The following is a 24,995-nucleotide window of genomic DNA, read 5'->3' on the forward strand; positions in this document are numbered from 1 at the left end:
CAAAAATATGTACCCATGACAATAAGCCCTTGATATATTGTATGACATTGACTTTATATTAAATTATGTATTCAAATTGTTCTGATAAGATTATGTAAAATAAAAAAGAATTATATAATGAAGTGGGATTTAAATGTTCCAAATGAAAGCTCATATCAAAAGTTGTTGAAAAACTTACATTTTGATAAATTTTTAAGAGCTGTAAAAACTGTGATATTATTCAAACATTATGAAACTGATTTTTTTCTTCAGATTGTTCCTTTAATGGATTAGTGTATAAGAATGGTATATCCTTTGACCACCCAACAGAAAGATGTCAGACATGTCAATGTTCCAATGGAGAGGTCCAATGTCGTAGGAAGGAGTGTCCCTCTGTTTCCTGTCAGTATCCAGTAATGGCGGGTTGTTGTCCTGTTTGTGCTGGCTGTCAGTACCAGAACAAGAGATATGAAGATGGACAAAGATTCATTAGTGCTGAAGATTCTTGTCTACAGTGTACTTGTACTAGTGGCAATATTGTGAAACGTAGAAATCCATGTCCATCTGTCACTTGTCAACATCCAGTCCAGGGTACATGTTGCCAAGAGTGTAATAACTGTCTATATGAGAACCGTGTGTATAGAAACAGACAGCGATTCCCTGACCCCAGTAGTCAATGTAATGTATGTGAATGTAGAGATGGTACAGTAGCTTGTACACCTAGAGATTGTCCCTTGATCTCATGTTCCAACCCGGCGTCTGGTGCATGTTGTCCTGAATGTTCCAACTGTCAATATAATGGAGAACTTGTCAGGAATGGAGGCAATGTTCAAAGTACTGATGATCCATGTAAACAATGTTACTGTAGGAATGGAAATATTGAATGTAGGTCACAGACCTGTGTACAGACAAATTGTCAGTACCCCGTAAGACGAGGTTGTTGTCAGGAGTGTTCAGATTGTATGTACCAAGGCAAGGAACAAAGGAATAATGACATGTTTCCCGATCCAACAGAGAAATGTAATGAATGTTTATGTAGAGATGGTAATGTCAACTGTCGTAGGAAGTCATGTCCTCCTGTCCAGTGTAACAGTCCTGTAGCGGGTGATTGTTGTCCAACCTGTGGGGACTGTTACCATAAAAATGTTCTTTATTCAGATGGTGCTCAGTTCAATGATGTGTCAGACCCCTGTATGAAATGTTCATGTAGCAATGGAAATGTCAGATGTGCAAGAAAAGACTGTAATGGGAGAAAATGTACACATCCAGTTCAGGGAAGATGTTGTCCACAATGTGGGGGAGACTGTCTCTTTGATGGAAAAAGATATGATGATGGTGTAACCTTTAAGAACAGATGTGAAGAGTGCACCTGTACTAAAGGCAGTGTTACGTGTATCCCTACAAGATGTCTACCTGTGACCTGCAGTCACCCTGTCTCCGATGAATGTTGTCAAGTCTGTACGGACTGTCTGTATGACAGGAAGAGATACAGAAACTCAGACAGGTTTCAAGATCCAGATGATGCCTGTCAGGAATGCTATTGCCAGGTTTGTTCTATACATGTTGTATACCTATTCATTATTAATTGTGCTGTTTGCTATATGTAAAGCAGAAGTGTAATAAAGGAGAGAGCAACCCACACACAAAAAAATGCAAGCAAAATCTATATATTTGTATCAAAAAGTTTCTAATATGATTTTTGATTTACTGTGAAGAATAAAACTGTATATGAAATTATTATCTAGTTTTGGGTATCTGATAAAGGAACTTTGTTTCAGTTAAAAATCTGCTCATGTCTAAATGAAATTTTACACATTTTTTTTTTTTATTTATAAATAATTAGCTCTAAACAAAGAAAATATATTTTATATTTAATGCGCCTTCTGTATGTTGTAATTTATTTCATGTTTTCTGTTTTTTCTTTCTATCAAGGATGGAACAGTGAGATGTGTAAAGAAACAATGTCCAGCAGTGACCTGTAGTGACCCTGTCCAAGGTCAGTGTTGTCCAGAGTGTACAGACTGTACATATGCTGGTCAGTTCGTCAGACATGGTAATACAGTTGCTGATTCAAAGGACCCATGTTCTACATGTACCTGTCAGGTAAGTTTAGTCCTTTCAGTCCAATAATTGAGATTTTCCTTTCCTCTAGTTCAAAAAATTTGATTTAGCCAAGTACATGTATTGATTAATTGTAAAGGCAAATATTTCAGGATGAGAATAAATTAACAAATCTTTTTTTTATGCCCCATTTATGGGCATTATGTTTTCTGGTCTGTGCTTCCGTTTGTCCGTCCGTCTCCACTTCATATGGACACATTCTTGTTTCAATTTTAGTTTGGCAGTATGATATGTACAAGGAAGACATGTGCCCCAGCATCATGTGATTATCCAGTGACAGAGAACCAGTGCGGATGTCAGACTTGTACAGGATGTGACTTTAGGAGTGGTGTGTATACTAACGGAGAAAGATTCAGACATCCTCAGGATACTTGTCAACAGTGTACTTGTCAGGTAAAAAAAGAATAACAATTTATGATTGGCAGTCTTTCTATATTTTTGGATACTTTTCTTTGAAAGATACCATGCTCATACATAAATTATATTATGACTACAATATGATATTCAGGACAAATATATGCATCTAATGATCAAGTGCCTTAACAGTTGATTGCAGTAGATTATCGATATGTCAACATAATTTCACTCAATAGTTATGACAATCTATACTTTAAATATTTCCTAGAAAATAATTTGATCAGTAAAGTCAATGTTTTCAATATATTGTATATTGCCTTTCTAATGTTATCCTTCAAAGACATCTACATAGAAAATATATTGAAAGTCAGCTTGAATATATGAAAATATATGATATTAGTTCTTTTAAAACTGATTCAAGTGTGATCATAACTATTTGAGGTTTCTGTTTTCAGAATGGTAATGTCAGATGTTCCAGAGTTACCTGTAGAGAAACATGTGACCATCCTGCCAACACCACAGATTGTTGTCCTGTATGTAGGGACTGTTTCTATGAAGGGATGGTCCAAAGGAATGGGGTCACCTTTGAATCTGATGTAGACCCATGTAGAAGTTGTTCTTGTCGGGTAAGTTAATGCTGTATATATGCAGAAAATATTTCAGAATCATACATCCTTTAAACAAGAGGTTAAGCCTTGTACAAGTTGTACTAATTGTGTAAGTTTTTGCTGTTTTTGCCAATACAAGAAAGGTGTTTATTGATAATCATCTTAAAATTAGAAAAAAAGATGTATGTGAATGTTGCTTGTTTTAGATAAATACTCTTGAAAAGTATAAGCTTCAGAGTTGCTCTTATTGAAAGGAAGGCTCATATAGATGTTCTTTCTGAGGTGAATTTTGAGTCCACAGACTATTATTAATGTTTGGAAAGCTTGTAAAGGAATGGGCTTTTAGAATAACCATTGTCACAGGTAGATCTGTGAAAACATTCTTCTTTTAAAAATTTTGAAGAATATAAAAACATTCGCATTTACGTAATCTTTGTGTCTATAATGATGATACTATTAACAAGTATTTTGTTTACAGAGTGGAAATATAGTATGTGAGACTGTGATATGTCCTGTGCCTAGATGTGACAACCCAGTGACTAATCGTGGGGAATGTTGTCCTGTGTGCACAGGTAGGAGTTCTTGTTTTTCTTAATGCAATTGGCTAATGTTTCTTTGAATATTTAATTATAAAGAGGTACCTTTTTTACATTGACTAGAGGCTTTAATTATAGATATGTTGACTATTAACATCTTTGTATAGTAGGGCATATTTTATCTTATTTAGAAACATTAACATCTTTGTAATATCAGTTAAATTTCCTTTATTCACACAGTATGCCAGTTCCATGGTGGTACATTTGGAGATGGTCAAACATTCAGTAATCCTAGAGACAAATGCCAAACCTGTACTTGTAGGGTTAGTATATTATAGGGACTTTGTTGAGAACAAGATTCATAACAAAAAAAACCAGTAGAAAATCGTTCTTGACAATTTAACACTAAACATATTGAGTAGGATTAAAACTGTAGTAATGATAACTTTAAACTGTTGATTTACAAGATATTTTTTCAAACAGTTGAAATGTTAACATGTAGAATTTGGTAAAAAAGTATTGCAACCAAAACTTAATTCTAAAGATATTGACTTTTGCAATAGATACAGATTAATCGTATTGATTTTACTTAAATTACCAATAACCAACTGCAGGTTCCAACTAATATATCTCAGTTTGTGATAGTAAAATTCTCTCATTTTTTTTAATTTAAAATTTACTTCAACTTTACAGAAGCACACATAATACACTTTATCGCTATTTGTCCTCCTTTAATGGACATCACATTACAGTTCCTATAAAAGTTTGACGTCATAACACAAAACATCTGACGTCACATTGGAAAAGTGGTTTCTGTATGACATCAATAGTTCAAGGGCTCATATTTTCAGGACAACCTGTGCAGATTTCTGAATAAATATTAGGTGTATTACATTTACTTTAGTATTCAAATTATGTATATAAGCTGTATAACATGAAGCATTAATTATAAAAAGGCATTCTCTTTGTAATTGAACACCCACAAAGGATATTTGCATACTGTTTTCATGTTGTATGTAGGCAGGAAGAGTGAGATGCGATGCTGTGTCATGTGATGTTCGTTGTTCACACCCTAGACAGGGTGACTGCTGCCCTGTTTGTGATGACTGCATGTATGAGGGACGATTAATTGGAAATGGAGACCAGTATAAACCAGATCCATGTAACACTTGTTCATGTCAGGTAGGTCTCAATAACCAGATCCATGTAACACTTGCTCATGTCAGGTAGGTCGCAATAACCAGATCCATGTAATACTTGTTCATGTCAGGTAGGTCGCAATAACCAGATCCATGTAATACTTGTTCATGTCAGGTAGGTCGCAATAACCAGATCCATGTAATACTTGTTCATGTCAGGGTAGGTCGCAATTACCAGATCCATGGAACACTTGTTCATGTCAGGTAGGTCGCAATAACCAGATCCATGTAACACTTGTTCATGTCAGGTAGGTGGCAATAACCAGATCCATGTAACACTTGTTCATGTCAGGTATGTGGCAATAACCAGATCCATGTAACACTTGTTTCCTGTCAGGTAGGTCCCAATAACCAGATCGATTTAACACTTGTTCATGTCAGGTAGGTGGCAATAACCAGATCCATGTAACACTTGTTCATGTCAGGTAGGTGGCAATAACTAGATCCATGTAACACTTGTTCATGTCAGGTAGGTGGCAATAACTAGATCCATGTAACACTTGTTCATGTCAGGTAGGTCGCAATAACCAGATCCATGTAATACTTGTTCATGTCAGATAGGTCGCAATAACCAGATCCATGTAATACTTGTTCATGTCAGGGTAGGTCGCAATAACCAGATCCATGTAACACTTGTTCATGTCAGGTAGGTGGCAATAACCAGATTCATTTTACACTTGTTCATGTCAGGTAGGTCCCAATAACCAGATCCATGTAACACTTGTTCATATCAGGTAGGTGGCAATAACCAGATCCATGTAACACTTGATCATGTCAGGTAGGTGGCAATAACTAGATCCATGTTACACTTGTTCATGTCAGGTAGGTCTCAATAACCAGATCCAAGTAACACTTGTTCATATCAGGTAGGTGGCAATAACTAGATCCATGTAACACTTGTTCATGTCAGGTAGGTAGCAATAACCAGATCCATGTAACACTTGTTCATGTCAGGTAGGTCGCAATAACCAGATCCATGTAACACTTGTTCATGTCAGGTCGGTCGCAATAACCAGATTCATTTTACACTTGTTCATGTCAGGTAGGTCCCAATAACCAGATCCATGTAACACTTGTTCATGTCAGGTAGGTGGCAATAACCAGATCCATGTAACACTTGATCATGTCAGGTAGGTGGCAATAACTAGATCCATGTTACACTTGTTCATGTCAGGTAGGTGGCAATAACCAGATCCATGTAACACTTGTTCATGTCAGGTAGGTCACAATAACCAGATCCATGTAATACTTGTTCATGTCAGGGTAGGTCGCAATTACCAGATCCATGGAACACTTGTTCATGTCAGGTAGGTCGCAATAACCAGATCCATGTAACACTTGTTCATGTCAGGTAGGTGGCAATAACCAGATCCATGTAACACTTGTTCATGTCAGGTATGTGGCAATAACCAGATCCATGTAACACTTGTTTCCTGTCAGGTAGGTCCCAATAACCAGATCGATTTAACACTTGTTCATGTCAGGTAGGTGGCAATAACCAGATCCATGTAACACTTGTTCATGTCAGGTAGGTGGCAATAACTAGATCCATGTAACACTTGTTCATGTCAGGTAGGTGGCAATAACTAGATCCATGTAACACTTGTTCATGTCAGGTAGGTCGCAATAACCAGATCCATGTAATACTTGTTCATGTCAGATAGGTCGCAATAACCAGATCCATGTAATACTTGTTCATGTCAGGGTAGGTCGCAATAACCAGATCCATGTAACACTTGTTCATGTCAGGTAGGTGGCAATAACCAGATTCATTTTACACTTGTTCATGTCAGGTAGGTCCCAATAACCAGATCCATGTAACACTTGTTCATATCAGGTAGGTGGCAATAACCAGATCCATGTAACACTTGATCATGTCAGGTAGGTGGCAATAACTAGATCCATGTTACACTTGTTCATGTCAGGTAGGTCTCAATAACCAGATCCAAGTAACACTTGTTCATATCAGGTAGGTGGCAATAACTAGATCCATGTAACACTTGTTCATGTCAGGTAGGTAGCAATAACCAGATCCATGTAACACTTGTTCATGTCAGGTAGGTCGCAATAACCAGATCCATGTAACACTTGTTCATGTCAGGTCGGTCGCAATAACCAGATTCATTTTACACTTGTTCATGTCAGGTAGGTCCCAATAACCAGATCCATGTAACACTTGTTCATGTCAGGTAGGTGGCAATAACCAGATCCATGTAACACTTGATCATGTCAGGTAGGTGGCAATAACTAGATCCATGTTACACTTGTTCATGTCAGGTAGGTGGCAATAACCAGATCCATGTAACACTTGTTCATGTCAGGTAGGTCACAATAACCAGATCCATGTAACACTTGTTCATGTCAGGTAGGTGGCAATAACTAGATCCATGTAACACTTGTTCATGTCAGGTAGGTGGCAATAACCAGATCCATGTAGCACTTGTTCATGTCAGGTAGGTGGCAATAACTAGATCCATGTAACCCTTGTTCATGTCAGGTAGGTGGCAATAACTAGATCCATGTAACACTTGTTCATGTCAGGTAGATGGCAATAACCAGATCCATGTAACACTTGTTCATGTCAGGTAGGTGGCAATAACCAGATCCATGTTACACTTGTTCATGTCAGGTAGGTTACAATTCATATGATTTTCATATTTGTTTTATTAATTATTGGCTTGATTGTTCACTCTTTTAAGATTATCAATTGTTAAATTAAAGGTGTTCTTCCAGACTAACTTTTTTACCCTTAAAAAAATAACTTTCAATAAAGGTAATATTAATGTAAACTCAAAGTGCTTAAAACAACCATATTATTTCTCAGATTATTGTTGTTCAATAATTTGTCATGGCATATTTAAGAGATAGAACAAAAAAGGTTTTTTTATTGCTATACTAAAAGTTTCCTTCGTAAAAGGAGTAGGTCAGGTAAGGGCCGATTTTGGCCTCAAATTTCAGGTTCTTCTAACGAAAGTTTTTGGACACTTTTTAAACACTTAAGTGTCTATTTCAATTGATTCGATTAGTTTATGTGAAAGATTTTAACTGATTTAGTCATTGAAAACGCTCTGATTGAAGCTTAAATATGAAAAATCTATCAAATATGCAAAAAACGTCACTTTTCAGATGGTTTTTGTCACAAATGAAAGTGGCCGCATCCGTGTTCATCCTCAACCTTTATATATGTTTTGTATTACTGTGGATTCATTTATTTTCGTGGGTACCAATTTTCGTGGATACCGAAAACTTGCATGTTCGTGAATATTTAATTTCGTGGTTTCGCCAAAGTCTGCATATATCCTATAGAAATTTTGTAATTCGTTGAACATTTTATTTCGTGGTTCACCTGTACCCACGAAAGCCACGAAAAATGGTATCCAACGAATTATAATGAATCCACAGTATTATCAAATACAACTTATATTTCAATATTATGAATGAACACGAATGTGGCCACTTTCATTATAGACGGAAACCGTTTTAAAATTAACCAAAATGCTAAATTTTTGAAGATTTCAGTAATTTACCATGACTTAATGATGCTAGAACGCTATATTTGTGCATTGTATTGTCAAAAACAGCTCATATTTATGTAGCAGAAGCATTTTACTTTCCAAAATAAAGCTTACAGAATACATTTTCACAATTTTCTAAAACTGCTACATTTTGAGGCAAAAAAAGGGTCTTACTGAACCTACTCCTTTGAATGGTTACAGATTTTGTTTTGATATGTTTTTCTCTATTTTTGTTACAGAGTGGTAATGTAGGATGTCTGACACAAACTTGTCCTAGACTGACATGCCCACGGACAGAGAAATTACCAGGACAGTGTTGTGATGTTTGTCTAGGTAAGTTATATCATTTATTTCTTAGTTTTAATAGTAATCCCATAATATCTTTACTTTTCCAACATAAAATAAAATTTAAAATGTAAAATTAGTATTATTATTTTTATAGATACTAAAAAGAAAATAACATGTTTTGTAGATGACTTGTTTGTTATATCAGTTATGGAGACGACAACAGTCAGTGAAATTTTCTTATGTCTAACAATCTCCCTGAATAGTTTTATTAATGTAATTTACAAATAAACAGATTCTAAATGTTTTTTTAATAATAGTGAAAGGTCTTAAAATCATTGATTATCACTGTTTATTTGGAAACTTTGGACTCATTATTATTTGTGTGATATACATTTTCTTGGATTTTAAGGATATAGATAAACAATGAATTTAAATGTTCAACTTAAACTTTTATAAAACCAAATATAAATGAAAATGCAACTTTTCCATCAACCATAAAAACTGGTACCCACAAAAGGGTACTTTTGACAGTTAATGTTTATTCATGACATTATTTTTAAATTCTTTTATACTTACATGATGTAATCATATATATACTTACAGGATGTAGATATAATGGTATATACCACAGTGATGGAGATGCATGGACAATAGACAACAACCCATGTAAAACATGTGCATGTAGAGGGGGTATTGTTACATGTATGGAGATGCACTGCTTTTCTACATGTGACAACCCGATTAATGTCCCAGGCCAGTGTTGTCCAGTGTGTCCAAGTAAGTAGAACTTAACAACAAATTTTACCCAATTAGTTTTCTAGGTCATGTTTTTATGCCCACATCCCTAGGCATCAGGGGTATTCAGCGTTACCCTTTCTGTACGTCACCATATTCATCTGCTTATACAAGTTAGTAATTTAAAAATACTACACATATCAGAAAAACGATCACTATCTTTGGCCTGTATTGATGTGTATTGTAATGTGTAGCCAAATAAGTTTATTTGTTAAAGATAGGCGAAAGATACCAGATGGACATTAAAACTCATAACTCGAAAATAAACTCACAACTAACAAAGAAAAAAACCAAAAAACCAAACAATATTACCCAAGACAACATAGAAAACTAAAGACTGAGCAACACCAACTCCACCAAAAACTGGCAGTGATCTGAGGTGCTCTGATAGGCTAAGCATATCCTCCTTCACAAGTGGCAAGTCTTGAGTTGCAAAGGTAAGGACAAACATAGTGATAAGTCTAATTGGTGCATATATACCTTTATCCAAAAAGATATGGAATAAAAGGAGACATGTGTCACTCTTCAGGTTGCTCTATAGTACAAACCTGGTAATAAGTGTTAATTGGGTAAGTCACATTCAGAAAAAGGGGACAGGATTACAGTTAAGACATAAGGAACTTATGTAAATGGCATATTCACTGACCAATTTACAAAATAGACAGATTGACATGTTGCCCCAAGACAATAGATACAAAAAAATGATGTGATGCGTACAATGTATATATTATAAAATAATTGCATGCATTTATTATTGGCATTGATAAATAATTGACATAAAAGTGAATTTAATCCATGCTGCATACAAATATACTAATTTAAAGCTTTAAAAATTGACTGCAAGATAATAATTTTGAGACACCTATCTCGTCACAATTCATTAATAATTTTTAAAAATCCAAAAAAAATCTAAATTTTGTTGTGAAATATTCCTTTTCCTATATAAAAAATATAATAAAGATTGAATCAAATCAAATCAGAGAGCCATGGTGTAGTTGTTAGAGCATCAGACTACCAACACAAAGGTTCCTGGTTAAATCCCTGTTCAGTGGAGAAAATTTCAGGGACTTGATTTTCAACTCTCCCTTGACACAATTTGCGAGTATGGTCTTGAGAAACGATGATAGGGGACAATAAATGGCTGACCTGTGTTAAGAGAGAGCAATATCTTTTGCACGTAAAAGACACCCTTGGAGATTTGGAAAAAGATCGAGCTAATGCCGCTACAAGGTAGTACTTGCACCCGCAAAGTGGAGAGGGATTAATATAAGTTGTAATAACTTGTTTACCAATCCACTATAAACAAATATGTTTAAACTAAATTTACCTGACTAATAAAAATTATATATTAAAAATTAATTACTTAAAATCTGAATAAAATTTATTTCAGCATGTAGACATAGAGACAGAGTTTACAGTGATGGTGATATGTTCAGTCCATCTGGAGATCCATGTGATTTATGTGAATGTAAGGTAAGTACACAGAATACAGTTTTATACGCCCCTTTATGTGACGTATTATGTTATGCAGTTTACCGTAAGTCCATCTGTATGTCCGTCTGTCTGTCCATCCCTCTGAAAACAACACGTGGTACATTAACTCAAAAACGCTTTACCCAATTTGCATTAAACTTTGGTGAATTTTTTATCTATTGACAAAAAGTGCTTTGAGCAGTTCAGAAACCAATAATATGTCAACTTTGGTGCCTGGTTTATATCTTTTAAAATGATCTCCCTTTATTTGTTTATAGTCTGACAACAGATTTACTAAGTATTGCACACAACAGCACAATGTATTGCACAGCAGCAAGAAATCTTGAATTGAATATAAATTAAATTCATATAACTAATTTCAAGTTCTTTGACTACATTTATTCAGAAATCTCTTATATGTCAAATATTTAATTACAATCCAAATTCAGACCTGTGTCAATTTTGAATATTGTGTCCATTTTTGCCCCTACGTTTCAGGGTTGGACCTGTGCGGGTGTATCCAGCTGCGCTCAGTAGAGCATTTTATTATATGAGAGGGGACACAGAGACAAAATTTCTGGTAACTTCTCATTAAGTGAATATTATGGCTAAGTCTTGCAAGTTCAACAACAATTTAAGCAAGCTGCATTCACTAAATAATCATACACAATTTGATAATGTACCAATCAGTATTGATGGAGGTGTCTTACAGAAATTGATGAATTATTTGTTTCTTAAAATGTATGCATTGAAGATTGAAATGGCATACACTAGTAATATGGTTTATATTTTGTATCTGATAGGGAGGAAGAATGACCTGCCATTATGTGATGTGTCCAGCGACATCTAACTGCCCAGCTGAACAGATCATATCTCCATCTGTAGGAAAATGTTGTCCGACTTGTTCTGGAGGTAGGTTTTTTTATGTTGTTCTCCATCTAGTCTAATTAACCTTAAGTGTAAGAGCATGTGGGTCGGATGCCTTTCCCTGTCAAACCAAAGAGTCTAATTAACCTGAAGTGTAAGAGCTTGTGGGTTGGATGCCTTTCCCTGTCAAACCAGAGTCTAATTAACCTTAAGTGTAAGAGCGTGTGGGTTAGATGCCTTTCCCTGTCAAACCAAAGAGTCTAATTAACCTTAAGTGTAAGAGCGTGTTGGTCGGATGCCTTTCCCTGTCAAACCAAAGAGTCTTATTAACCTTAAGTGTAAGAGCGTGTGGGTTAGATGCCTTTCCCTGTCAAACCAAAGAGTCTAATTAACCTTAAGTGTAAGAGCGTGTGGGTTAGATGCCTTTCCCTGTCAAACCAAAGAGTCTAATTAACCTTAAGTGTAAGAGCGTGTGGGTCGAATGCCTTTCCCTGTCAAACCAAAGAGTCCAATTAACCTTAAGTGTAAGAGCGTGTGGGTTAGATGCCTTTCCCTGTCAAACCAAAGAGTCTAATTAACATTAAGTGTAAGAGCTTGTGGGTTAGATGCCTTTCCCTGTCAAACCAAAGAGTCTAATTAACCTTAAGTGTAAGAGCGTGTGGGTTAGATGCCTTTCCCTGTTACACCAAAGAGTCTAATTAACCTTAAGTGTAAGAGCGTGTGGGTTAGATGCCTTTCCCTGTTACACCAAAGAGTCTAATTAACCTTAAGTGTAAGAGCGTGTGGGTTAGATGCCTTTCCCTGTCAAACCAAAGAGTCTGATTAACTTAATGCCTTTCCCTGTCAAACCAAAGAGTCTAATTAACCTTAAGTGTAAGAGTTTGTGGGTTAGATGCCTTTCCCTGTCAAACCAAAGAGTCTAATTAACCTTAAGTGTAAGAGCGTGTGGGTTAGATGCCTTTCCCTGTTACACCAAAGAGTCTAATTAACCTTAAGTGTAAGAGCGTGTGGGTTAGATGCCTTTCCTTGTCAAACCAAAGAGTCTAATTAACCTTAAGTGTAAGAGCGTGTGGGTTAGATGCCTTTCCCTGTCAAACCAAAGAGTCTAATTAACCTTAAGTGTAAGAGCGTGTGGGTTAGATGCCTTTCCCTGTCAAACCAAAGAGTCTAATTAACCTTAAGTGTAAGAGCGTGTGGGTTAGATGCCTTTCCCTGTCAAACCAAAGAGTCTAATTAACCTTAAGTGTAAGAGCTTGTGGGTTAGATGCCTTTCCTTGTCAAACCAAAGAGTCTAATTAACCTTAAGTGTAAGAGCTTGTGGGTTAGATGCCTTTCCCTGTCAAACCAAAGAGTCTAATTAACCTTAAGTGTAAGAGCGTGTGGGTTAGATGCCTTTCCCTGTCAAACCAAAGAGTCTAATTAACTTAATGCCTTTCCCTGTCAAACCAAAGAGTCTAATTAACCTTAAGTGTAAGAGCGTGTGGGTTAGATGCCTTTCCCTGTCAAACCAAAGAGTCTAATTAACTTAATGCCTTTCCCTGTCAAACCAAAGAGTCTAATTAACCTTAAGTGTAAGAGTTTGTGGGTTAGATGCCTTTCCCTGTCAAACCAAAGAGTCTAATTAACCTTAAGTGTAAGAGCCTGTGGGTTGGATGCCTTTCCCTGTCAAACCAAAGAGTCTAATTAACCTTAAGTGTAAGAGCGTGTGGGTTAGATGCCGTTCCCTGTCAAACCAAAGAGTCTAATTAACCTTAAGTGTAAGAGTTTGTGGGTTAGATGCCTTTCCCTGTCAAACCAAAGAGTCTAATTAACCTTAAGTGTTAGAGCTTGTGGGTTGGATGCCTTTCCCTGTAAAACCAAAGAGTCTAATTAACCTTAAGTGTAAGAGCTTGTGGGTCGGATGCCTTTCCCTGTCAAACCAAAGAGTCTAATTAACTTAATGCCTTTCCCTGTCAAACCAAAGAGTCTAATTAACCTTAAGTGTAAGAGCTTGTGGGTCGGATGCCTTTCCCTGTCAAACCAAAGAGTCTTATTAACATTAAGTGTAAGAGCGTGTGGGTTAGATGCCTTTTCTTGTCAAACCAAAGAGTCTAATTAACCTTAAGTGTAAGAGTTTGTGGGTTAGATGCCTTTCCCTGTCAAACCAAAGAGTCTAATTAACCTTAAGTGTAAGAGCGTGTGGGTTAGATGCCTTTCCCTGTCAAACCAAAGAGTCTAATTAACCTTAAGTGTAAGAGCGTGTGGGTCGAATGCCTTTCCCTGTCAAACCAAAGAGTCTAATTAACCTTAAGTGTAAGAGCGTGTGGGTTAGATGCCTTTCCCTGTCAAACCAAAGAGTCTAATTAACCTTAAGTGTAAGAGCTTGTGGGTTGGATGCCTTTCCCTGTCAAACCAAAGAGTCTAATTAACCTTAAGTGTAAGAGCGTGTGGGTTGGATGCCTTTCCCTGTCAAACCAAAGAGTCTAATTAACATTAAGTGTAAGAGCTTGTGGGTTAGATGCCTTTCCCTGTCAAACCAAAGAGTCTAATTAACCTGAAGTGTAAGAGCTTGTGGGTTGGATGCCTTTCCCTGTCAAACCAAAGAGTCCAATTAACCTGAAGTGTAAGAGCTTGTGGGTTGGATGCCTTTCCCTGTCAAACCAAAGAGTCTAATTAACCTTAAGTGTAAGAGCGTGTGGGTTAGATGCCTTTCCCTGTCAAACCAAAGAGTCTAATTAACCTTAAGTGTAAGAGCGTGTGGGTTAGATGCCTTTCCCTGTCAAACCAAAGAGTCTAATTAACCTTAAGTGTAAGAGCGTGTGGGTTAGATGCCTTTCCCTGTCAAACCAAAGAGTCTAATTAACCTTAAGTGTAAGAGCGTGTGGGTTAGATGCCTTTCCCTGTCAAACCAAAGAGTCTAATTAACCTTAAGTGTAAGAGCGTGTGGGTTAGATGCCTTTCCTTGTCAAACCAAAGAGTCTAATTAACCTTAAGTGTAAGAGCGTGTGGGTTAGATGCCGTTCCCTGTCAAGCCAAAGAGTCTAATTAACCTTAAGTGTAAGAGCGTGTGGGTTAGATGCCGTTCCCTGTCAAGCCAAAGAGTCTAATTAACCTTAAGTGTAAGAGCGTGTGGGTTAGATGCCTTTCCCTGTCAAACCAAAGAGTCTAATTAACCTCAAGTGTAAGAGCTTGTGGGTTAGATGCCTTTCCCTGTCAAACCAAAGAGTCTAATTAACCTTAAGTGTAAGAGCGTGTGGGTTAGATGCCTTTCCCTGTCAAACCAAAGAGTCTAATTAACCTTAAGTGTAAGAGCGTGTGGGTTAGATGCCTTTCCTTGTCAAACCAAAGAGTCTAATTAACCTTAAGTGTAAGAGCGTGTGGGTTAGATGCCTTTCCCTGTCAAACCAAAGAGTCTAATTAACCTTAAGTGTAAGAGCTTGTGGGTTAGATGCCTTTCCCTGTCAAACCAAAGAGTCTAATTAACCTTAAGTGTAAGAGCGTGTGGGTTAGATGCCTTTCCCTGTCAAACCAAAGAGTCTAATTAACCTTAAGTGTAAGAGCTTGTGGGTTAGATGCCTTTCCCTGTCAAACCAAAGAGTCTAATTAACCTTAAGTGTAAGAGCGTGTGGGTTAGATGCCTTTCCCTGTTACACCAAAGAGTCTAATTAACCTCAAGTGTAAGAGTGTGTGGGTTAGATGCCGTTCCCTGTCAAGCCAAAGAGTCTAATTAACCTTAAGTGTAAGAGCGTGTGGGTTAGATGCCGTTCCCTGTCAAACCAAAGAGTCTAATTAACCTTAAGTGTAAGAGCGTGTGGGTTAGATGCCTTTCCCTGTCAAACCAAAGAGTCTAATTAACCTCAAGTGTAAGAGTGTGTGGGTTAGATGCCGTTCCCTGTCAAGCCAAAGAGTCTAATTAACCTTAAGTGTAAGAGCGTGTGGGTTAGATGCCTTTCCCTGTCAAACCAAAGAGTCTAATTAACCTTAAGTGTAAGAGTGTGTGGGTTAGATGCCGTTCCCTGTCAAGCCAAAGAGTCTAATTAACCTTAAGTGTAAGAGTGTGTGGGTTAGATGCCGTTCCCTGTCAAGCCAAAGAGTCTAATTAACCTTAAGTGTAAGAGCGTGTGGGTTAGATGCCTTTCCCTGTCAAACCAAAGAGTCTAATTAACCTTAAGTGTAAGAGTGTGTGGGTTAGATGCCGTTCCCTGTCAAGCCAAAGAGTCTAATTAACCTTAAGTGTAAGAGTGTGTGGGTTAGATGCCGTTCCCTGTCAAGCCAAAGAGTCTAATTAACCTTAAGTGTAAGAGCGTGTGGGTTAGATGCCTTTCCCTGTCAAACCAAAGAGTCTAATTAACCTTAAGTGTAAGAGTGTGTGGGTTAGATGCCGTTCCCTGTCAAGCCAAAGAGTCTAATTAACCTTAAGTGTAAGAGTGTGTGGGTTAGATGCCGTTCCCTGTCAAGCCAAAGAGTCTAATTAACCTTAAGTGTAAGAGCGTGTGGGTTGGATGCCTTTCCCTGTCAAACCAAAGAGTCTAATTAACCTTAAGTGTAAGAGCGTGTGGGTTAGATGCCTTTCCTTGTCAAACCAAAGAGTCTAATTAACATTAAGTGTAAGAGCTTGTGGGTTAGATGCCTTTCCCTGTCAAACCAAAGAGTCTAATTAACCTTAAGTGTAAGAGTGTGTGGGTTAGATGCCGTTCCCTGTCAAGCCAAAGAGTCTAATTAACCTTAAGTGTAAGAGTGTGTGGGTTAGATGCCGTTCCCTGTCAAGCCAAAGAGTCTAATTAACCTTAAGTGTAAGAGCGTGTGGGTTGGATGCCTTTCCCTGTCAAACCAAAGAGTCTAATTAACCTTAAGTGTAAGAGCGTGTGGGTTAGATGCCTTTCCTTGTCAAACCAAAGAGTCTAATTAACATTAAGTGTAAGAGCTTGTGGGTTAGATGCCTTTCCCTGTCAAACCAAAGAGTCTAATTAACATTAAGTGTAAGAGTTTGTGGGTTAGATGCCTTTCCCTGTCAAACCAAAGAGTCTAATTAACCTGAAGTGTAAGAGCGTGTGGGTTAGATGCCTTTCCCTGTCAAACCAAAGAGTCTAATTAACCTTAAGTGTAAGAGCGTGTGGGTTAGATGCCTTTCCTTGTCAAACCAAAGAGTCTAATTAACCTTAAGTGTAAGAGCGTGTGGGTTGGATGCCTTTCCTTGTCAAACCAAAGAGTCTAATTAACATTAAGTGTAAGAGTTTGTGGGTTAGATGCCTTTTCCTGTCAAACCAAAGAGTCTAATTAACCTGAAGTGTAAGAGTTTGTGGGTTGGATGCCTTTCCCTGTCAAACCAAAGAGTCTAATTAACCTTAAGTGTAAGAGCTTGTGGGTTAGATGCCTTTCCCTGTCAAACCAAAGAGTCTAATTAACCTTAAGTGTAAGAGCGTGTGGGTTAGATGCCGTTCCCTGTCAAACCAAAGAGTCTAATTAACCTTAAGTGTAAGAGCGTGTGGGTTAGATGCCTTTCCCTGTCAAACCAAAGAGTCTAATTAACCTCAAGTGTAAGAGCTTGTGGGTTAGATGCCTTTCCCTGTCAAACCAAAGAGTCTAATTAACCTTAAGTGTAAGAGCGTGTGGGTTAGATGCCTTTCCCTGTCAAACCAAAGAGTCTAATTAACCTTAAGTGTAAGAGCGTGTGGGTTAGATGCCTTTCCTTGTCAAACCAAAGAGTCTAATTAACCTTAAGTGTAAGAGCGTGTGGGTTAGATGCCTTTCCCTGTCAAACCAAAGAGTCTAATTAACCTTAAGTGTAAGAGCTTGTGGGTTAGATGCCTTTACCTGTCAAACCAAAGAGTCTAATTAACCTTAAGTGTAAGAGCGTGTGGGTTAGATGCCTTTCCCTGTCAAACCAAAGAGTCTAATTAACCTTAAGTGTAAGAGCTTGTGGGTTAGATGCCTTTCCCTGTCAAACCAAAGAGTCTAATTAACCTTAAGTGTAAGAGCGTGTGGGTTAGATGCCTTTCCCTGTTACACCAAAGAGTCTAATTAACCTCAAGTGTAAGAGTGTGTGGGTTAGATGCCGTTCCCTGTCAAGCCAAAGAGTCTAATTAACCTTAAGTGTAAGAGCGTGTGGGTTAGATGCCGTTCCCTGTCAAACCAAAGAGTCTAATTAACCTTAAGTGTAAGAGCGTGTGGGTTAGATGCCTTTCCCTGTCAAACCAAAGAGTCTAATTAACCTCAAGTGTAAGAGTGTGTGGGTTAGATGCCGTTCCCTGTCAAGCCAAAGAGTCTAATTAACCTTAAGTGTAAGAGCGTGTGGGTTAGATGCCTTTCCCTGTCAAACCAAAGAGTCTAATTAACCTTAAGTGTAAGAGTGTGTGGGTTAGATGCCGTTCCCTGTCAAGCCAAAGAGTCTAATTAACCTTAAGTGTAAGAGTGTGTGGGTTAGATGCCGTTCCCTGTCAAGCCAAAGAGTCTAATTAACCTTAAGTGTAAGAGCGTGTGGGTTGGATGCCTTTCCCTGTCAAACCAAAGAGTCTAATTAACCTTAAGTGTAAGAGCGTGTGGGTTAGATGCCTTTCCTTGTCAAACCAAAGAGTCTAATTAACATTAAGTGTAAGAGCTTGTGGGTTAGATGCCTTTCCCTGTCAAACCAAAGAGTCTAATTAACCTTAAGTGTAAGAGTGTGTGGGTTAGATGCCGTTCCCTGTCAAGCCAAAGAGTCTAATTAACCTTAAGTGTAAGAGTGTGTGGGTTAGATGCCGTTCCCTGTCAAGCCAAAGAGTCTAATTAACCTTAAGTGTAAGAGCGTGTGGGTTGGATGCCTTTCCCTGTCAAACCAAAGAGTCTAATTAACCTTAAGTGTAAGAGCGTGTGGGTTAGATGCCTTTCCTTGTCAAACCAAAGAGTCTAATTAACATTAAGTGTAAGAGCTTGTGGGTTAGATGCCTTTCCCTGTCAAACCAAAGAGTCTAATTAACATTAAGTGTAAGAGTTTGTGGGTTAGATGCCTTTCCCTGTCAAACCAAAGAGTCTAATTAACCTGAAGTGTAAGAGCGTGTGGGTTAGATGCCTTTCCCTGTCAAACCAAAGAGTCTAATTAACCTTAAGTGTAAGAGCGTGTGGGTTAGATGCCTTTCCTTGTCAAACCAAAGAGTCTAATTAACCTTAAGTGTAAGAGCGTGTGGGTTGGATGCCTTTCCTTGTCAAACCAAAGAGTCTAATTAACATTAAGTGTAAGAGTTTGTGGGTTAGATGCCTTTTCCTGTCAAACCAAAGAGTCTAATTAACCTGAAGTGTAAGAGTTTGTGGGTTGGATGCCTTTCCCTGTCAAACCAAAGAGTCTAATTAACCTTAAGTGTAAGAGCTTGTGGGTTAGATGCCTTTCCCTGTCAAACCAAAGAGTCTAATTAACCTTAAGTGTAAGAGCGTGTGGGTTAGATGCCTTTCCCTGTCAAACCAAAGAGTCTAATTAACCTTAAGTGTAAGAGCTTGTGGGCCGAATGCCTTTCCCTGTCAAACCAAAGAGTCTAATTAACTTAAGTGTAAGAGTTTGTGGGTTAGATGCCTTTCCCTGTCAAACCAAAGAGTCTAATTAACCTTAAGTGTAAGAGCTTGTGGGCCGAATGCCTTTCCCTGTCAAACCAAAAAGTCTAATTAACCTTAAGTGTAAGAGTTTGTGGGTTGGATGCCTTTCCCTGTCAAACCAAAGAGTCTAATTAACCTTAAGTGTAAGAGCTTGTGGGCCGAATGCCTTTCCCTGTCAAACCAAAGAGTCTAATTAACCTTAAGTGTAAGAGTTTGTGGGTTAGATGCCTTTCCCTGTCAAACCAAAGAGTCTAATTAACCTTAAGTGTAAGAGTTTGTGGGTTAGATGCCTTTCCCTGTCAAACCAAAGAGTCTAATTAACCTTAAGTGTAAGAGCGTGTGGGTTAGATGCCTTTCCCTGTCAAACCAAAGAGTCTAATTAACCTTAAGTGTAAGAGCGTGTGGGTCGAATGCCTTTCCCTGTCAAACCAAAGAGTCTAATTAACCTTAAGTGTAAGAGTTTGTGGGTTAGATGCCTTTCCCTGTCAAACCAAAGAGTCTAATTAACCTTAAGTGTAAGAGTTTGTGGGTTAGATGCCTTTCCCTGTCAAACCAAAGAGTCTAATTAACCTCAAGTGTAAGAGCGTGTGGGTTAGATGCCTTTCCCTGTCAAACCAAAGAGTCTAATTAACCTTAAGTGTAAGAGCTTGTGGGTTGGATGTCTTTCCCTGTCAAACCAAAGAGTCTAATTAACCTTAAGTGTAAGAGCTTGTGGGTTGGATGCCTTTCCCTGTCAAACCAAAGAGTCTAATTAACCTTAAGTGTAAGAGCTTGTGGGTTAGATGCCTTTCCCTGTCAAACCAAAGAGTCTAATTAACCTTAAGTGTAAGAGCGTGTGGGTTAGATGCCTTTCCCTGTCAAACCAAAGAGTCTAATTAACCTCAAGTGTAAGAGCGTGTGGGTTAGATGCCTTTCCCTGTCAAACCAAAGAGTCTAATTAACCTTAATTGTAAGAGCTTGTGGGCCGAATGCCTTTCCCTGTCAAACCAAAGAGTCTAATTAACCTTAAGTGTAAGAGTTTGTTGGTTAGATGCCTTTCCCTGTCAAACCAAAGAGTCTAATTAACCTTAAGTGTAAGAGCTTGTGGGTTAGATGCCTTTCCCTGTCAAACCAAAGAGTCTAATTAACCTTAAGTGTAAGAGTTTGTGGGTTGGATGCCTTTCCCTGTCAAACCAAAGAGTCTAATTAACCTTAAGTGTAAGAGCGTGTGGGTTAGATGCCTTTCCCTGTCAAACCAAAGAGTCTAATTAACCTTAAGTGTAAGAGTTTGTGGGTTAGATGCCTTTCCCTGTCAAACCAAAGAGTCTAATTAACCTTAAGTGTAAGAGTTTGTGGGTTAGATGCCTTTCCCTGTCAAACCAAAGAGTCTAATTAACCTTAAGTGTAAGAGCGTGTGGGTTAGATGCCTTTCCCTGTCAAACCAAAGAGTCTAATTAACCTCAAGTGTAAGAGCTTGTGGGTAAGATGCCGTTCCCTGTCAAACCAAAGAGTCTAATTAACCTTAAGTGTAAGAGCGTGTGGGTTAGATGCCTTTCCCTGTCAAACCAAAGAGTCTAATTAACCTTAAGTGTAAGAGCTTGTGGGTTGGATGCCTTTCCCTGTCAAACCAAAGAGTATAATTAACCTTAAGTGTAAGAGTTTGTGGGTTAGATGCCTTTCCCTGTCAAACCAAAGAGTCTAATTAACCTTAAGTGTAAGAGCGTGTGGGTTAGATGCCTTTCCCTGTCAAACCAAAGAGTCTAATTAACCTTAAGTGTAAGAGTTTGTGGGTTAAATGCCTTTCCCTGTCAAACCAAAGAGTCTAATTAACCTTAAGTGTAAGAGCTTGTGGGCCGAATGCCTTTCCCTGTCAAACCAAAGAGTCTAATTAACCTTAAGTGTAAGAGTTTGTGGGTTAGATGCCTTTCCCTGTCAAACCAAAGAGTCTAATTAACCTTAAGTGTAAGAGCTTGTGGGTTAGATGCCTTTCCCTGTCAAACCAAAGAGTCTAATTAACCTTAAGTGTAAGAGCGTGTGGGTTAGATGCCTTTCCCTGTCAAACCAAAGAGTCTAATTAACCTCAAGTGTAAGAGCGTGTGGGTTAGATGCCTTTCCCTGTCAAACCAAAGAGTCTAATTAACCTTAATTGTAAGAGCTTGTGGGCCGAATGCCTTTCCCTGTCAAACCAAAGAGTCTAATTAACCTTAAGTGTAAGAGTTTGTTGGTTAGATGCCTTTCCCTGTCAAACCAAAGAGTCTAATTAACCTTAAGTGTAAGAGCTTGTGGGTTAGATGCCTTTCCCTGTCAAACCAAAGAGTCTAATTAACCTTAAGTGTAAGAGTTTGTGGGTTGGATGCCTTTCCCTGTCAAACCAAAGAGTCTAATTAACCTTAAGTGTAAGAGCGTGTGGGTTAGATGCCTTTCCCTGTCAAACCAAAGAGTCTAATTAACCTTAAGTGTAAGAGTTTGTGGGTTAGATGCCTTTCCCTGTCAAACCAAAGAGTCTAATTAACCTTAAGTGTAAGAGTTTGTGGGTTAGATGCCTTTCCCTGTCAAACCAAAGAGTCTAATTAACCTTAAGTGTAAGAGCGTGTGGGTTAGATGCCTTTCCCTGTCAAACCAAAGAGTCTAATTAACCTCAAGTGTAAGAGCTTGTGGGTTAGATGCCGTTCCCTGTCAAACCAAAGAGTCTAATTAACCTTAAGTGTAAGAGCGTGTGGGTTAGATGCCTTTCCCTGTCAAACCAAAGAGTCTAATTAACCTTAAGTGTAAGAGCTTGTGGGTTGGATGCCTTTCCCTGTCAAACCAAAGAGTATAATTAACCTTAAGTGTAAGAGTTTGTGGGTTAGATGCCTTTCCCTGTCAAACCAAAGAGTCTAATTAACCTTAAGTGTAAGAGCGTGTGGGTTAGATGCCTTTCCCTGTCAAACCAAAGAGTCTAATTAACCTTAAGTGTAAGAGTTTGTGGGTTAAATGCCTTTCCCTGTCAAACCAAAGAGTCTAATTAACCTTAAGTGTAAGAGCTTGTGGGCCGAATGCCTTTCCCTGTCAAACCAAAGAGTCTAATTAACCTTAAGTGTAAGAGTTTGTGGGTTAGATGCCTTTCCCTGTCAAACCAAAGAGTCTAATTAACCTTAAGTGTAAGAGCTTGTGGGTTAGATGCCTTTCCCTGTCAAACCAAAGAGTCTAATTAACCTTAAGTGTAAGAGCGTGTGGGTTAGATGCCTTTCCTTGTCAAACCAAAGAGTCTAATTAACCTTAAGTGTAAGAGCGTGTGGGTTGGATGCCTTTCCTTGTCAAACCAAAGAGTCTAATTAACATTAAGTGTAAGAGTTTGTGGGTTAGATGCCTTTTCCTGTCAAACCAAAGAGTCTAATTAACCTGAAGTGTAAGAGTTTGTGGGTTGGATGCCTTTCCCTGTCAAACCAAAGAGTCTAATTAACCTTAAGTGTAAGAGCTTGTGGGTTAGATGCCTTTCCCTGTCAAACCAAAGAGTCTAATTAACCTTAAGTGTAAGAGCGTGTGGGTTAGATGCCTTTCCCTGTCAAACCAAAGAGTCTAATTAACCTTAAGTGTAAGAGCTTGTGGGCCGAATGCCTTTCCCTGTCAAACCAAAGAGTCTAATTAACCTTAAGTGTAAGAGTTTGTGGGTTAGATGCCTTTCCCTGTCAAACCAAAGAGTCTAATTAACCTTAAGTGTAAGAGCTTGTGGGCCGAATGCCTTTCCCTGTCAAACCAAAGAGTCTAATTAACCTTAAGTGTAAGAGTTTGTGGGTTGGATGCCTTTCCCTGTCAAACCAAAGAGTCTAATTAACCTTAAGTGTAAGAGCTTGTGGGCCGAATGCCTTTCCCTGTCAAACCAAAGAGTCTAATTAACCTTAAGTGTAAGAGTTTGTGGGTTAGATGCCTTTCCCTGTCAAACCAAAGAGTCTAATTAACCTTAAGTGTAAGAGTTTGTGGGTTAGATGTCTTTCCCTGTCAAACCAAAGAGTCTAATTAACCTTAAGTGTAAGAGCGTGTGGGTTAGATGCCTTTCCCTGTCAAACCAAAGAGTCTAATTAACCTTAAGTGTAAGAGCGTGTGGGTCGAATGCCTTTCCCTGTCAAACCAAAGAGTCTAATTAACCTTAAGTGTAAGAGTTTGTGGGTTAGATGCCTTTCCCTGTCAAACCAAAGAGTCTAATTAACCTTAAGTGTAAGAGTTTGTGGGTTAGATGCCTTTCCCTGTCAAACCAAAGAGTCTAATTAACCTCAAGTGTAAGAGCGTGTGGGTTAGATGCCTTTCCCTGTCAAACCAAAGAGTCTAATTAACCTTAAGTGTAAGAGCTTGTGGGTTGGATGTCTTTCCCTGTCAAACCAAAGAGTCTAATTAACCTTAAGTGTAAGAGCTTGTGGGTTGGATGCCTTTCCCTGTCAAACCAAAGAGTCTAATTAACCTTAAGTGTAAGAGCTTGTGGGTTAGATGCCTTTCCCTGTCAAACCAAAGAGTCTAATTAACCTTAAGTGTAAGAGCGTGTGGGTTAGATGCCTTTCCCTGTCAAACCAAAGAGTCTAATTAACCTCAAGTGTAAGAGCGTGTGGGTTAGATGCCTTTCCCTGTCAAACCAAAGAGTCTAATTAACCTTAATTGTAAGAGCTTGTGGGCCGAATGCCTTTCCCTGTCAAACCAAAGAGTCTAATTAACCTTAAGTGTAAGAGTTTGTTGGTTAGATGCCTTTCCCTGTCAAACCAAAGAGTCTAATTAACCTTAAGTGTAAGAGCTTGTGGGTTAGATGCCTTTCCCTGTCAAACCAAAGAGTCTAATTAACCTTAAGTGTAAGAGTTTGTGGGTTGGATGCCTTTCCCTGTCAAACCAAAGAGTCTAATTAACCTTAAGTGTAAGAGCGTGTGGGTTAGATGCCTTTCCCTGTCAAACCAAAGAGTCTAATTAACCTTAAGTGTAAGAGTTTGTGGGTTAGATGCCTTTCCCTGTCAAACCAAAGAGTCTAATTAACCTTAAGTGTAAGAGTTTGTGGGTTAGATGCCTTTCCCTGTCAAACCAAAGAGTCTAATTAACCTTAAGTGTAAGAGCGTGTGGGTTAGATGCCTTTCCCTGTCAAACCAAAGATTCTAATTAACCTCAAGTGTAAGAGCTTGTGGGTTAGATGCCGTTCCCTGTCAAACCAAAGAGTCTAATTAACCTTAAGTGTAAGAGCGTGTGGGTTAGATGCCTTTCCCTGTCAAACCAAAGAGTCTAATTAACCTTAAGTGTAAGAGCTTGTGGGTTGGATGCCTTTCCCTGTCAAACCAAAGAGTCTAATTAACCTTAAGTGTAAGAGTTTGTGGGTTAGATGCCTTTCCCTGTCAAACCAAAGAGTCTAATTAACCTTAAGTGTAAGAGCGTGTGGGTTAGATGCCTTTCCCTGTCAAACCAAAGAGTCTAATTAACCTTAAGTGTAAGAGTTTGTGGGTTAGATGCCTTTCCCTGTCAAACCAAAGAGTCTAATTAACCTTAAGTGTAAGAGCTTGTGGGCCGAATGCCTTTCCCTGTCAAACCAAAGAGTCTAATTAACCTTAAGTGTAAGAGTTTGTGGGTTAGATGCCTTTCCCTGTCAAACCAAAGAGTCTAATTAACCTTAAGTGTAAGAGCTTGTGGGTTAGATGCCTTTCCCTGTCAAACCAAAGAGTCTAATTAACCTTAAGTGTAAGAGCGTGTGGGTTGGATGCCTTTCCCTGTCAAACCAAAGAGTCTAATTAA

General features: G+C 38.4%; 1 protein-coding gene across 3 annotated transcripts in view; it reads left to right on the forward strand.

Moving 5' to 3' along the window:
* Positions 1–24,995, forward strand: part of LOC143048505 (uncharacterized) — a 155,583-nt gene that overhangs the window by 115,178 nt on the left and 15,410 nt on the right. For all 3 annotated transcript variants that reach the window (XM_076222195.1, XM_076222197.1, XM_076222196.1), the window contains 11 exons: positions 253–1,526; positions 1,912–2,082; positions 2,317–2,493; positions 2,913–3,083; positions 3,544–3,637; positions 3,842–3,924; positions 4,622–4,783; positions 8,555–8,648; positions 9,207–9,380; positions 10,789–10,871; positions 11,675–11,783. In XM_076222195.1, coding sequence (XP_076078310.1) covers positions 253–1,526; positions 1,912–2,082; positions 2,317–2,493; positions 2,913–3,083; positions 3,544–3,637; positions 3,842–3,924; positions 4,622–4,783; positions 8,555–8,648; positions 9,207–9,380; positions 10,789–10,871; positions 11,675–11,783 — 2,592 coding nt within the window. The remainder of the gene's footprint in view (positions 1–252; positions 1,527–1,911; positions 2,083–2,316; positions 2,494–2,912; positions 3,084–3,543; positions 3,638–3,841; positions 3,925–4,621; positions 4,784–8,554; positions 8,649–9,206; positions 9,381–10,788; positions 10,872–11,674; positions 11,784–24,995) is intronic.

This window comes from Mytilus galloprovincialis, chromosome 10, assembly GCF_965363235.1.
Source record: "Mytilus galloprovincialis chromosome 10, xbMytGall1.hap1.1, whole genome shotgun sequence".
NCBI classification, from domain to species: Eukaryota; Metazoa; Mollusca; class Bivalvia; order Mytilida; family Mytilidae; genus Mytilus; species Mytilus galloprovincialis.